The sequence below is a fragment of the Gorilla gorilla genome, chromosome 13, assembly GCF_029281585.2.
Source record: "Gorilla gorilla gorilla isolate KB3781 chromosome 13, NHGRI_mGorGor1-v2.1_pri, whole genome shotgun sequence".
Lineage (NCBI taxonomy): Eukaryota > Metazoa > Chordata > Mammalia > Primates > Hominidae > Gorilla > Gorilla gorilla.
Window position 1 is genome coordinate 93518379 of NC_073237.2, and position 16233 is coordinate 93534611.

General features: G+C 36.5%; 1 protein-coding gene and 1 non-coding gene across 2 annotated transcripts in view; both read right to left on the bottom strand.

The window, feature by feature from the left end:
- Positions 1–16233, bottom strand: part of LOC101147259 (ankyrin repeat domain-containing protein 18B-like) — a 66288-nt gene that overhangs the window by 29655 nt on the left and 20400 nt on the right. The window contains 9 exon segments of the mRNA XM_063696606.1: positions 349–377; positions 379–1265; positions 5830–5903; positions 7844–7897; positions 8847–8992; positions 9566–9617; positions 12125–12192; positions 15103–15265; positions 16036–16141. Of these exon segments, the coding sequence (XP_063552676.1) occupies positions 349–377; positions 379–1265; positions 5830–5903; positions 7844–7897; positions 8847–8992; positions 9566–9617; positions 12125–12192; positions 15103–15265; positions 16036–16141 (1579 nt within the window).
- Positions 13314–13416, bottom strand: LOC115935881 (U6 spliceosomal RNA). The gene has a single exon (XR_004071476.1). It is a non-coding gene; the product is annotated as a U6 spliceosomal RNA (small nuclear RNA).

Genomic DNA, 16233 nt, shown 5'->3' on the forward strand with positions numbered 1-16233 from the left:
AGAATTTATCTGTTTTAACAAAGAGTTCAAAGATTTTTAGTAAATTTACTGTGTTGTGCAACCATCTCTACAATTCAACTTTAGAACATTTTCATCACTCCAGGACAATCCCTCATGCCCATTAGCAGTCAAGACCCACTTCCAGCCCCAGGGCTATACAAACATTAATCTTTTTTCTGTCCCTATACCTGTATTTCCTGGATGATTCATGTAAATGGACTTATAAAGTATGGTAAACACATTTTCATCTATTTATTTTTATATTGAACTAGGTTCAACATATAGCCAGAATGAAATGTTTAAATTTTCTTTCCAGAAGGTTATAAATAGTTTTCTTCATACTTCCTTCTCCTTCGGCTTCTTCTTTTTCATACTGAAAGTTTTTCTTTTAAATAATTATATTCATTCATTAATTCCATATTTTTTTCTTCTAGAAGAAGATCTTCCTTTCCATTCTCAAGACAGCCTCCTTGGATATTAATGACTATCTCTTCATTATCGCCTTCCTTATGAGCATCCTCTAGTTGTTGTTCAAGCAAGAGATTTTCGAGTTCTTGTTGACATATTCTGTCCTCTAAAGAGTTCTGCGTTCCAGTGGATTGACTCTCCTTAGCTTCCTCATTTGGATGCATCTGCTTCATTTCCTTTATTTGATGCTGTGCTTGCTTTAGGTCCATCTGTACACTTTCTAAAGCCAATGCCTTTTCCCTGAGAGCATCTCTTGTCTCATGTAGCTTAGCTTTTAAGGTACTGAACTTCTCCCGAGCTTTAGAAAGTTGTTCAGTAAGCAACTCATTCTTATCTGTTAGTTGAGGAATATCAGAACCCATTTTTTCTTGTCCATAAACATCATCTGCTCTCTGTAAAACTAGTTCTAGGTCTTTTCTTTCCAAAATTTCATTGTACTCATTTATAGCAGTGGCTAGGCTAGAATGGAGGGATTTGACTTCAGCTTCTAGTCTTCCTTTGTTGTGTTTTTCCTTCTCCAATTTTGAATTCAGCCTTGAATTCTCAGCTTTCAGATCATTGAGCTCTTGTGAATACTGGGCCATTGTTTTTGTTATCATTTCTTCATTGAGTCTTACACTCTTTTCAAAGTTAGCATTTATTTCTGTAATACTTTTAATTTCATGAATATATTCTTCTTCCTTTCTGAGACTGTCATTTTTTATTGCGTATAATTCCTGTTTGAGCATGGCAATGTCTCTCTTCAACATATAATTTCCATACATCACATCCTTCTTTTTTCCATAACTTTGAGAATCCTAAATAAAACAAAAGAAATGTTTAGCTAGCACTCAATAAAACAACATATGATGGTTATTTCTGAAATGAAAGAACAACCTGTACATTCATGCAATTAAAAGTTGCTGTAAGTGGATATCCAACTGGAGAAAAAGTTGAAGCAAAACCTTAAACCTTAGAGAACATACATTTCAAAAAGTTCGAAAATTTATTTGAAGTCAATGAATCCATAAAATGCACACACACACACACACACACACACACACACACACACACACACACACACTCTAGAGAATTTTTAAGAATATCAGAATTGGAAAAGCCTTTCTCTGGATCACAACAAACTCAAAGCATGAAATTGTTAAAAAATTTGACTAAATTAAAATCTTGGAAAAAGAAAATTGCATTTATACTCTGATATCTAACCCAGACACCACCCTATAGTAAGAGCTTTACCTCCACTTCTATTTGGACAGATAAAATCTCTCAAAGTTTTAAAAGTTCTGTTTCCCTGATCATATTCTATTGTGATTTGATAATAGAATAAATATATAAGCAAGCTGCAGGATTTTCCTCAGGGCTTCTGACTCTACTTCTGTTCTACATCAGATCACGGTTACTTCTATGGTGTAAATATATCAACACAAAAACAGAGAAACAAAAAGACACAGGCATAAAATGTGTCTTCTGCCTTTGTCACCTGGATTCTCCATGGAATAGCCAGATTGAGAGGATGTGACCTTGTGGGTCTTCAGAAACAGAAAAGAAGCTTTCCCATTTCTGAACTAAGCTTATTTTTTCCTCTGGATCCTGGGATACCAAAAAAGTGAAGGTGCTCACTGAAATAGAGGAACCAAAGTTTGCCACAACACAAGGAGCCGAGTGAAACTGCTGAGTTGCTAGTGCAGAATCCTGGAAAATGAGATGTTCCTCAAGTTTACATTCAATTACCACAAAAGTTTATAGCTGGAAGATATACAGTAGAGTTGTCCACTCTAGCCCCGTTATCTACTTGATAATGGAAGTAAAACCAAGAAATATTAAGTAACTCATCCAAAGTTCCTAAGGTGGCATTACCTAGTATTTCACGGCACCAAAAGGGAAGATACAATTACATATTGCTGAATTACATAAATTACCAGATAAATACATCAAATTTGTCAAATAAATTAAAAGTGTGACTTTGGCAAAGCAATTTAATGGCTCAGAGGGTGGTGGGGGGCCTCATCTGCTTTTAGTTTGAAAGAGGAAAATTTCTAGATTTTTGTCTATCTTTAGAACAAAATATACAGAACTCAGCCTTCTACTATAGAGTCAAATGCTAAAATTTTGGCTGAGGAGTTATGCTACTTATATGATAAAATCATACATGCCAAAACCTACCATATTTTATTAAACAACATCATGTAAAACTCTGATTCAACATAAACATTGGAGAGTGGTGATTTTCTTAAATATGTGAATGTATATATATTTGTTTCCAAAAATATTTAAAGTGGCCATAATGGAAGTATAAGTTTAAACAGTTTGAGTCAAACAGATAAACTTGCATGCATGAATGCACATTAAACAGACTTCTTTGGCTGGGAATATTTGTTGCAACTCTCAAGGTCAGATACATTTTCATGTCTCTTCTCAGTCATTGCTTCCCTCCCATTGTATTACCATTTTATCATTTAAATAAATGTAATTCATCTTTAAATGAATTTAGAAAAAAGAATCTAGATATTATTTCTTTAGCAATTTCCCTTATGCTTGTCTGGTTCAGAAGGTCACATGGTATATGGCTAAATAATTTTCCCAGCCCATATGCCACCTGGAAGACTCACAGTGAGACTTAGGTTAATGAATGATCAAAGATTAGGAGAATGTTTTCCAGAACCGTCATTTAGATAGCAGCACTAATCTACTTTGACACATAATTACACATTTAGATAACCCCACTGTAACTATGCCCATGAGATTTTCTTGAGTAGAAAATCAGAACGAATCAGATAACTTATAATAAGAGAAGCAGCAAGGGAACCTCTTTCTTTTTATAGTTGAACTTTTTTTCTTCAAAGCCAGGAACTCTACTTGTAACAAGCCCATCTCATTCTTAAGCCTTTGCATATCTTGCTGTAAGTCTTCTTCTAGATATGCTTTTGATGTTCTGTCACTATGTGGTGGAGAATAACTCACATTTTCTAATTCAAGTTTCATGCTTTCATAGATATTAGCAGTGGGACTGTCATATGTGGGTCCCTGAAACACACTTGCCAAACACCTTCTAAGCTTTAGAAGAGCTTCTAAGTTCCATGTGGCTTGTGGAACAAGCACTGTATTGGTTTTCAGTTTTTGTTAAGTGTCTGTAACAGCAGAAATACTGTAGCTTTCTATCTGTATCACATGCTTCCATTCTTTGGAGTGAGCAAACCACAAATCAAGAAGAACTTTTGGATCTCCAGACTGAGGCCAATGTCTAATGACTAATTTCCAATCTGTGGTATTTTGGGTTATATTTTCTTGTATTTGCATATCAAACTCTTGGTCTTTTTTCATTTCAGCCATAACTACTGGGTTCCTTAATTTTTCAATTTCTATATCATTACAACAATTCTCTTTCTTCTTCATCTCTGTAAGAAACAGGCTACATGTCTGCTTTGTTATAATTTTTACAGTCTGATCTATTTTCATTTGAATAAAGCTTAGAAGATGACTGGCAAGTGTGTTGGAGGGACCCAGAGTATAAATGCAATGACAAGACCTGAGTGAGATGTGCTCCTTCTGTTCAGGCAATGCCTGGAATACCACAGAGTTAGACACTCCAGGTGCATCTGCTTCCTCACCATCAGGGATAGGATTCATCAGATTATGGGGCACTCCCTTTAAGTTTGTCCCTCTTTAAAGTTACAATGTAAGAGCTCTTCCTCAGGACAAACAGTAATTCTGCATTTTTCAAAACTTTCACCAATCTTCAGTTGAACTTTTTTGTAATGATTTTTTTTTTTTTTTTTTTGAGATGGACTTTCACTCTTGTTGCCCAGCTGGAGTGCAATGGCATGATCTTGGCTCAACACAACCTCTGCCTCCCAGTTTCAAGCGATTCTCCTGCCTCAGTCTCCTGAGTAGCTGGGATTACAGGCATGCACCACCACACCTGGCTAATTTTGTATTTTTAGTAGAGACAGGGTTTATCCATATTGGTCAGGCTGGTCTTGAACTCCCGACCTCAGGTGATCCACCCGCTTCAGCCTCCCAAAGTGCTGGGATTACAGGTGTGAGCCACCACGCCTGGCATTGTAATGAATTTTAAAGGAAGTCCCAAATATATAGATATATCCTCTTTATTACAATTCTTACTCATTTCTGGTTCTTGAGGCATTTTTTTGCAGGTGCAAAAGTGGAAAATTAATTTGCTTCTTTTGTTTCTCAGATGTCTTTTCTGACAGGGTGCATGTTTTAAAATTAATTTTATTCTGAATTAAGTATGAACAAAGAAAAAATAGAAAATAATTAAAATTGAACTGTGAAACTTAATCTATGTTTTACTACCCCTAAGTTACTGGATTATAACTAAGAAGTAAAAAATAATTTGCCTTGGCTTAATATAGGAGAAAAACATGAACCAGGAAGCTTAACTCTGTTTGTTTGGAGTAAACTTAATTCATTATCAATTAAATCTGACAGAAATGGGTTCACGGATGATATGTAGTATTCTAAAGCCTTTCTCTCTTGAAAAGATTTTTACCTCAGCATACCCTAAATAGTGAACCCCTACAGTGAATTCATATTTCTGAGGATTAACTAAAGAGTAGGCAAATGTTAAATTATTAGAAGCCAAAATGAATACCAATCAGAAAGAGAAGAAAATTTTTAGATTCTACTTCAAATGTTATACTGTAATATGATAGTTTTATCTAGATAGGTTATCTGCGTATATCCAGGTCTAATATATTCTAAGCTCCACTAGTGACAGTGGATTAAAAATTTTAATAGCATTTTCTATTTATGTTAAAACAAGAAAGTTATTGTTTGTACCCTGACACCAAAGTCCCATTCTGGAAGGCATAATTCTCTCAATAGGCAGTTGGGTTGCTTTTATGACCCCATCCTCTCCCTGAACATAGACACCGAAGGCAACCAGAAACCGAAAAACAGATGAAGTCTTTAACCTCAGCACTGGTGACCGGCAACATAAAACTGCAAAGTTTGAACCACTGGGAATGATGACTCCTTTAACATGAGGTGAACTCAGTGGCCATCACTGTTCAATTGTTCATAATTTCTCTTGCTTAGTAATACAACTCCATTTTTGATGTTACCTTCTTTATCATGAAGAAGGTTATAAAAATAAAAGAGCAAAGAGAGTTCTGGAAATTTCTGGCCTTAATTCCAAGGGTACAGATAGCTGTGAGTTACTACAGACTACAAGAATATTTTAAATTTTAAAATAGGCTAAAATGTTTTAAAATTCAATATGAAATTATGCTCTCTTGGATTCTAAAAGGATAGTCTAAAAGGTCACTTCATTTGGACTATGCTATGTTATTAAAGAAAAACAAACAAACCAGTATTAAACCAGAAATTTAAATTGTTACATACCTGTGGCTGTTTATTTTCACTTCTTTCAAGCCTTTCTTGCTTTTCCTCTGAAGCCACTTTTAAGTTGTGTTGTGCTGACAAATCCATATGTTTAGTTAAAATGAATGACTTAAAATAAAGACTATCATCTTTATAAAAATTGATACAAAACAACATATACTTTTATAAATTGAGAGTTTAAATGAAGCTTAATGTTTACTGGAATATTTACATTTTTAAGAAACACTTCTAATTATCTAAAACTTTAACAAACCACTTGGGGAGACACTAGATATCAGCAGGTTCAAGCCATGCAAAAGTCTCAGGGTCATCCAAAAATTATTCCACCCAATATAAAAAAACAAAACTGCTAGAAACAAAACAAAATTTAAAAATACAGTAAAAACATATAAAGTAACACTTTACTATTCTCTACTTCATAATAGTATCTTTTTAACAACATGCTAAGTAAGTTGTTATTTACTAATAATTTGCAAAATTTTTGTTACTGTTACATCTTTATAGTGTACACCCTGTTTTTTACATCTGAAATATTTTCCTCTACTATTCTGACAAATTTATTTTTGTGTTTTAAGACTCAGAATGCAGGCTGGACACAGTAGCTCACACCGGTAATCCCAGCACTTTGGAAGGCCCAGGTGGGATAACTGCTTCAAGCCAGGAGTTTAGGACCAGCCTGGAGACTATAGTGAAACCCTGACTCTATAGAAAATTTGCCAAGCATGGTGGTGTGTGCCTGTAGTCCCCGCTACCCAAGAGGTTGAGGCAAGAGGATCCCTTAAGCCCAGGAGTTTCAGTTTGCAGTGAGTCTCGATTATGCCATTGCACTCCACCCTGGGTGACAGAGTAAGAACTTGTTTCCAAAAACAGAAACGGAAAAAAAGCTCAAAATGCTATGTGAAGTCCTCCCTGAATCTGGCTATCTTTCTCCACATACACAGGTGTCTCCTTCCTTGGGGCTCTCTTAGTACTTTTTGAATTTTTCTAGTGTCACTTCACCATCTGAGCTGCACATCATGTCTTTGCATGTCTATCCCCTTTGTTCCTAGACTGTAGCAATCATCTTTGTATAAACAGTCTTTATTTTACTAAACATTTATTGAGTTCCTGCTAAGTGGTAGGCACTGGGGTTTAAAGAATGAGAATAAAAGCTGTCAGGGATGGCTTTTCTAGAGATCATGCCTGGGCTGAGATTTAGACAGTGAGGTTCACCAGATTAAAAGAGGCAGAGGGCAGCAATGATAACACATGCCAGGCAGTGGCAAGAGAGGGAGAGAAGCCTCCCAGAACGTATGTATTTATCTACATGAGAAGGATGGTGACAGAGGCATCACCAGCAGCTCAGTAATGCCAGAAAAAGGGGCAGACAGAGAAAGGGCTGCAGAAGATGAAGCCAGTTTCTGAAAGCCTTATATAAACCAACTATTACTGTCATTTCTTAAATTTTTTAAAAAAGCAAAACAAATTAGAAAAGCGTAATTGCAAGAAAAAGACCAACATTTTATTTGATAGTATCTTATCTTATTTGACTTGATTTTTCTTAGAGATGGGGTCTCACTCTGCCACCCAGGCTACAGTGTAATGTTGCTATTATAGCTAACTACGGGCTCAAACTTCTAGGCTCAAGTAATTCTCCTGCTTCAGCCTCCCAAGTAGCTGGGATCAGAGGTGCAGAACACTACATCCAGCTACAGTGTTTGAAAAAATAGTCACTGGGTCTGGTGATGTTGCCTAGGTTGCTGGACCTCCAAGCCTCAAGGGATGCTTCTATCTCAGCCTCCAACACTGACGAGATTACAGGCAGGAGCCACCATCCCCGGCAACACCAATATTTTCAAATGAATAAACTGGAGCTCTATCATTTATTTTATCATGGATGGGTGAAAACCTTGTAATAGACTCATGTACTCCATGGATTTGTGACAAGGAAACTATAGCATTAACTATCGCTGAAGCTTCCCTTGTCTCCCAGTCTCTTTACATGGTTAAGAGTGGAGATACTCAAGTGTCTTACCTTTTGCACCTTCTTTTCTTTTTTTCAAATTTGCAGGCTTCATAGCTGCTGTTTCTGTCAAACATGCAAGCTTCTTAGATATTCCTTCTGGAAAACATCATGCCTCTGCCTCCTTACCTGGCAAAGTTTCACTTACTCTGCGTGCTTACCCTAAATCCTACCCATTTTTTTTTAGAAGCTTGCACTCATCAACACAAATTTAAAAGTGAATGGCATCTAATGAACATAAAAATACCTAGTAAATAATAACTATACGCTCCCAGGTGACATCTATCCTCCATCTACCCTCTACATAATGGGTCAGCACACTGCAGACCACAGGCCAAATCCTGCCTACCATATGTTTTTTCTCAGTGAAGTTTTATGAGAGTACAGTCATGCCTATTCACTGACATGCTACCTATGACTACTTTCACACTACAATGCCAGGGTTGAGTAGCTACAACAGAGACCACATGGCCTTCAGCTGCTTAAATCATTAAATCCTTCTTGAAAAAGAGAGAGAGAGAGAGAGACCACATGGCCTAAAATATTTCCTATTTTGCCCTTTACAGAAAAAGCTTGCCAATCCCTGCTTTATACCCTCAACAGAATGCCCTATATCTCAAATTGAATCTAATGCCTCCCCTGTTTACACTTTTCCAATGAATTTCTAGAACAAACACTGCTGGCTCCCTACCCAAGAGCAGTTCCTTGTTGTTTCTTGCTGGAGAATCACAAATCTGTTTGGGTATTTATTATCCCAATACCTCTCCCTCCTCAGCTTCAAAAGATAAGTGATTATTCTAAGCTAATCACATAACTACATTTGCTTTCCCAGTGCCTGGTTTAGGAATGAGCATGTGGTGTGACCCAGCTAATAAAATATTACAGAAAGGGCCGAGCACGGTGGCTCATGTCTGTAATCCCAGCACTTTGGGAGGCCGAGGCAGGCGGATCAAGAGGTCAAGAGACTGAGACCATCCTGGCCAACATGGTGAAACTCCATCTCTATTAAAAATACAAAAATTATCTGGGTGTGGTTGCATGTGCCTGTTGTCCCAGCTCCTCGGTAGGCTGAGGCAGGAGAATTGCTTGAACCTGGGAGGTGGAGGCTGCAGTGATCTGAGATCGTGCCACTGGACTCCAGACTGGTGATAGAGCGAGACTACATCCCCGAAGGAAAAAAAAAATTACAAAAAGTCCCCTGCAAGTTTTCTCCCAATTTAAAAGACACGTGAAGAAAAGCAGCCCTTCCAGCCTTTAGATACTGTCTTGTGAGAACATGATGTTTGGAGCTGTTGCTAAGTAGCCAACCATGAAGGGAGACATGAACAAGACACTGCCAACAGCATAGCTGAAAGAGGAAAAAGTGGGATCCAATAATAACACCGGACAACCAAAACAAGTCTGGTTCTTATGGTTTTGGCCACTGTTAGGTCTTCTAGTATTTGCAGCCAAAAGCATTCTACCTCAGAAGTTTCCCCTGGACTACAGGATAAGATCTACTTATTTCTATACTATTAAAAGTCTTTTATTGAACTGGTTTCTAGACACAGGTAAAACAACAACAAAGTCTTTCCTAAGCTTGCCTTCACTGACACATACTAAACATAATAAATACATAATAAATAATAACTATAAGCTATGTTCACCTCATTACCAAGCACTCCATATTTTTTTTTGCATTAGTAAATTTGAACTGCTCATAAACTCTACAAAGTTTACTCAGGTGTCCTATCTTTTGAACTTGCTCCTTGTGTTTTAAAACTTTCATTCTTCATGGCTGCTACTTCTGTCAAACATGCAAGCTTGTTAGACACTCTTTCTGCCAAGCATCATCCCTCTGCCTCCTTACCTGGCAAAGTTCCACTCACTCTACACACTTACCCTAAATCCTACCCACATTTTAGAAGATTGCATTCATCACCACAAACATAAACGTGCCTGGCACATACTGAACATGATACATACGTAATAAATAACTATAAGCTCCCAGATGACATTGGACACACAGTAAGCACTATTTCAGGTAGTAAATAAAATAAATAACAGTGGTAATAACAATCTCCTAACTCTAGTTTTTAAATGCATTTTGAAACATTGGAAAATGCTTAGTCTATAACAGATACATGATAGTTATTATTTAAGTGGACAAGTATTTGAATGAATTAAAATATTTTTCTTAAAAATTCTGTTGAAAAAACACAAAAATTAAAGTTATCTATATTCTATTATGAGCACCTTAAAGACAAAAACTATGTCAATTCCATCTTTGTCTCCTGCAATTTGCCAAACCTAACTTATAGAAGTGGTTTGATAAATATGTACTAAATTAAAGGTGTCTTTATAGAGTTCAGATTGTACAATGCATCAGGTGTTATATTTTTGTTATTGTGAACCATTTTTATAATTTTATTATAATTTTTTGAGCCTAGAGTTTGGCTATTGGAATATTTATTATGATTATCACTTGCCTAACAGTAACAGAGTAACTTTTTTTTTTTTTTTTGAGATGGAATCTTGCTCTGTCACCCAGGCTGGAGTGCAGTGGTGCATTCTCGGCTCACTGCAATCTCAACCTCCCAGGTTCAAGCAATTCTCCTGCCTCAGCCTTCTGAGTAGTTGGGAATACAGGTGCCCACTCCCATGCCTGGCTAATTTTTGTACTTTTAGTAGAGATACGGTTTCACCATGTTGGCCAGACTGGTCTCAAACTCCTGACCTCAAGTGATCTGCCTTCCTTGGCCTCCCATGTGCTGGGATTACACATGAGCCACCACGCCCAGCCTGGTAACAGATTATTTTGTTCCAATAAAATTACTATTATTATGATAATTATCCAGCACATAAAAAAACACAGCTTGTTCTAAGAAGTGAATATATCTCATGAAGTTCCAACTTAACGGTGAATAAATTAAAAATAGACCTTGTTTGTATAAGAATATGTAACATAACTTCTGCTTCTTGGAAAGGAATTACTTTTCTGTCTTCTGCATTCAGTAGGTATGTTCAAAAATAATCTTCTATTTGTATGGGTGCACACTGGCTCCATTTTATGATTCTTATTGCCATTTGTTTATGGTATCAGAAAGGGATTTTCGAATTCCTAGTTCTAAAGACAGTTACTTTCTTAGTGACACAAATTCCTATGTAATGCAGTTGACTCTTGAACAACAAGAGTTTGAACTGCAAGGGTCCACTTATATGCAGATTTTTCTTCTGCTTCTGCAACTCAGAGACAGCAAAACCAACCATTTTCTTCCTCCTCAGCCTAATCAACCTGAAGATGTTAAAGATGAAGACCTTTGGGAGGATTCACTTACGTTTATGGATAGTAAGTATATTTTTTGATTTTCTATGATTTTCTTTATAACAGCTTCATTTCTCTAGCTTACTTTATTCTAAAAGCATAGTATGTAATAATGCAACACATACAAATACGTGTTCACTGACTGTTTATGTTATCACTAAAGTTTCCAGTCAATGGTAGGTTATTAGTAGTTACATTTGGAAGGAGTTGAAGTTATACTCAGATTTTCAACTCCACAGGGATCAGAGTCCCTAACCCCCACAATATTCAAGAATCAACTGTAATTAACATTTATTTACTAAATGCAAACCATTTACTATAAAAATTAAATAGAAGATCCATTTGCATAACAAGTCCAATTTGTAACAATGTATAGAGGAAAATGCAACATATTAACTTAATCTAATTTCTTATTTATATTAATACAAAAATATGTAGAATTTCAGGGATCATAAGTAGGTAAATGAATTTTTTCAGACAATACTGTTTGAGACTGAGAATTAGCTACAACTAACTTCTTAAATAACTCTGAATTCTAAACTAAAGAAATTTTTAAAAATTTATATATAAACATATATATTTTAAACTGCACTTTTATGATTAAAAATATGTAATCTTACTTTTTTTGTTTTCTTTGGAGATAGAGTCTTGCTTTTCCATCCAGGCTGGAGTGCAGTGGTGCAATCTCAGCTCACTGCAACCTCCACTTCCCGGGTTCAAGTGATTCTCCTGCCTCAGCCTCCCGAGTAGCTGGGATTACAGGCGCCCGCCATGACACCCAGCTAATTTTTGTATTTTGAGTAGACATGGGGTTTCACCATGTTAGCCAGGCTGGTCTCAAAATCCTGACCTCAGGTGATCCACCCGCCTCAGCCTCCCAAAGTGCTGGGATTACACATGTGAGCCACCATGCCTGGCCTGTAATTTTGCTTTTTTAAAATCAGTAAGATCACCAAGGGAAATCAGAAATTTACTATCAGAAGTCTTACCTTGATTGTCATTTCAAAGATGATTTTTAAGTATCTTATTTTTATGTTCCAAAATTTGTTGTTGAATGCTATGCATAATAAATGTAATAAATAAAATTAGTATTTTAATAGTGATATGAAAAATCTTTACCAAACAGATTAAATTCTTAAAGCATTTCAGACAATATCAGAGCTAATATCAGAACTCTAATGTCCAATACACTTTAAAATTTTAAGCTCTATAAACTTATTAAGCTTCTAATTAAAGAAGAAAAACAGGAAGTACTCATAAACTGAGAAAAGCATAGCTCAGTAAATTAATTCTAGTTAGCTAGCTTAACAGTCTGGAAACTGTCCTGCATTCAGAGTAAGTCCTCGCTCTGTAACCAATAGGTATTTTATTTTCAGACCAGTTGCTTCTCTTAGGCTCCATGGCTTCTTCCAAAAAATAAAGATTTTACTACTTGACTTCACTAGGTCGTTAGGAGGATGTAATGAGATAACATGTTTAAATGTTCAGAGAAACAGTAAAGCAATGGAAAAATTTATTCTTGAACTGCATTGCTGAAACCATTTTGGAATCTCAAATAAAACCTGATGAGTGTTTTTCCATAGGTTCTAATATTTGAATGTCATGGTTTTCAGAGAATGTGCTAATTTTGGTTATATTAGTTCTATTCATTGTGGCTTGTAGTTCAGAGCATTTTAGCTAGTTCATAACTTGTAACTAAATTTATATATAAATATATTATTATCTCATTAAAACATATAACCTAATTGTCCCCTATTACTGAGCTCATCAATCACACCAAGGGCAGAAAACTAATAGGTGTCAAAACCTGGCTGGGACAACTACCATTCCTTCTCTACCTCCTCAAACTCAGAGCCAGCAGGTCTGTGTTAGAGGCTGCATCTTCTTGGTCCTCTCCGACTGACATACAAGACAAAGCCCTGCTTGTATTGTTTTTCAGTTCCATGAAAGAGATGCAAGTTGATGTTTCCTCATTTCCAAGTCATGTACTAACAACATATTTGCATGTAACGTCCCATGTGCTACTCAGCTCTGTTCTCATTTCACAGATCACCTTACATGAATACTTTTATAATGATCATAATAACAATTTCCATCTCGAGTGTCTCCCATTTTGGTTTGACTCACATTGTTTCCTAGAAGCTAGGTAACAAATAGTCAAATGACCTTCTGGGGGTGCAATATGTGGAATGTTTTCTGAATTTGCGTGCCCTCCTTAGGCAGCAGGCATGCTTATCTGTTCTGTATTGATCCAATTTCAGAATATGTGCTGCCGAAACAAGTATAAAGCCCTGTTTTATACATGGATACTGATGAGTCATGGGTAAGGCTTAGCTCTGTTAAATCCAAATTACCTACTTTAGATACAGAGAATTCTATTGAATGACTTCTATGAGGTAAAATTTTAAAATATTTTAAATACTTGAGGTAGAGATGCAAGTAGCCTGAGACATTTTCATTATTATGGAAACACATTACTTGAGGGGCCAACTCCAAGGTGCCCATTACTCTATTGAAGGATAATGTGGAACCTTTTGCTATCTAACAAAAGCTGCTACACAGGTCAGAAAAAAGCCTCAAGGTACAGATGTGATAACAAAAGGCAAAGGGACCTCTTCTCTCTTCCTGCAACATTATTTGAACATCCCTAACTGTTGAGTAAAATCCCAATTAATATTTGCTAGAGAAAATGGACACTGGTCTCAAAGGATAACATACCATGAAGGTATAGGCTAAGCCTAGCCAAGAGGTGGGCTACAAATAAGATTTTTAATGTTGGGGGAAGGTCAATTTACTCACTATGTGTGTGGCTAGAGCCAGGAGGCTTCGCTGCCAGAGCAGGGTGCTGGGAACAATGGCTGAGCCTATTGTACATGAACTAAAAAACACTGTAGCTGTGGGCTGGGTGCGGTGGCTCATGCCTGTAATCACAGTTCTTTGGGAGGCTGAGACGGGTGGATCATGAGGTCAGGAGATTGAGACCATCCTGGCTAACATGGTGAAACCCCGTCTCTACTAAAAATACAAAAAAAATTAGCCAGGGATGATGGCGGGTGCCTGTAGTCCCAGTTACTTGGGAGGCTGAGGCAGGAGGATGGCGTGAACCTGGGAGGGGGAGCTTACAGTGAGCTGAGATTGCGCCACTGCACTCCAGGCTGGGCGACTGAGCAAGACTCCGTCTCAAAAAAAAAAAACAAAACAAAACACTGTAGCTGTGGACTCTGTGTATGAGTCACCATGAAGAGTGATGGATCTGAATCAGTAAGGGCATCCTGGTGGCAAAAGTCAATCATTACCAGATTGCAGGACCAGTTACAATGGCAGCAATACAGTAAGTGAATCAATGGAAACAACAGAATGATTAGAATGGCCTTTTCCCCCCTTCTTCTGACTTCTAAAGCAAGATTGTCTTCCTTGGGCTTAGGGAACCCCTTAGCTTTTTAAAAAATTCAAAGGAGGAAGGCATAGGAGATAGCCTCAGGGGATAATACAAGATTTTCTGCTAAAGTGGACATTTCAAGACCCAATAACTAATCAGAAAAGTCAGGCCAGGCATGATGGCTAGCAGTTTGTGAGGCCGAGGCAGGAGAATCACCTGAGCTCAGGAACATGAGTAACATAGTGAGACGTTGTCTCAAAAAACAAAAAAGAAAGAAAGAAAGAAAAAGTAAAAGATGTGACATTATTTCTATCTCACATATAAGGGTTATACTTGGAATAAAATGAACAACACTGAGATCCCTAGGGATAAAGGTCTCTAAAAGTCCAGAAAGAATCTTGCACTCATTGCTACTTCTAACTAGTCTAGATATCTGTTTGATTTCTGGCTAAAAAGTGGACTAACTTGTTGCCATTCCAAACTACCTCAACCAAATTATGAACTGTCACCTAATATATAAGATGCAATAGTTGTAATTATTTTAAACCTTAATTTAGTATTAACTGGTCTTTTAATATAAGCACATACCTTCTCAAATCACAACAAACAGCATAATCCTCGGCCATTTGGCCAAACATGTCTTGAGAAAAGATATTTATATTTTGTTGAAGGAGGAGGCTGATGATACTTGACGAGCTATGCCGTACTGCAAGCATGAGGGCTGTTCTAAAATAATAAAGAAATAACAGCACTTAAGAACTTTAATAAAGATATTTAATTGGCAAATTGGATACATTTTACCAATTTCATATCTTGCCTGTCAGGATAGACATAATAACCATTTACATGTACTAGCTTATGTGTCTAAGCATCTTGGGTGCTCAAGTGTTCATCTTGGTAAATTACCACCAAGACTAAAAGGTAGGGACAACAAGCAAGCTTCTTGTCCCATTGGGGTATGACATAATACAAGTTGCTAATTTATAGTCCTTTGATGGCCAAGAAACTGTGCTGAGGTCACTTATCTAAAGTAGGCAAAGATTTAGATGAAGATTTTCCCATTGCTTTCCTAGTCTGATATATTGTAATTCAAAGTCAGCTAGGGATCAAATAAGTAAGAGCTATCTGCATACTGAAAACAACAGCAACAACAACAACAATAATAATAATAATGATAATGGTAATAGTAGTAGTTGTAAACTGAAAGTTAAAGTCTACACTTTATAAAATTAATAAAATACAAAACCCCTTTAGCTAATATAAGATTACAGGACCAAAAACATTAAATTACAAATAACAGTCTATAAGAGAAGATGAATCCTACTATATACTGTTTTTTATGTTGCTCAGTCCAAATAACTGCTTTTCTACCTAACTGATTATTTGTGTTATTTTTTACTATATGCCAATAATTATAAGTTTAATCTTATTAACAGTTCTGACTTGAGTGACTCTTACCACTCTAGAACACTCAGGTTTTTAGGAAAAAAAAAAAAAACCAAAAACAAAAACTATTGTAACTTCTGAAATTGTCAACGGCATGTATATTTGCCTGGTTCTTCAATAAAAATTCCACCATATGCTGTCTCCCAGAATTTATAGCAAACAAAAGTGGAGTGTTTCCCTCCTGTAAAAAGCAAAAACAATTTATAATTCACAAAATTATGTATTTCTCAACTGAACTAAAAATCTTCTATAAGATGCTATGAACTTAAACAT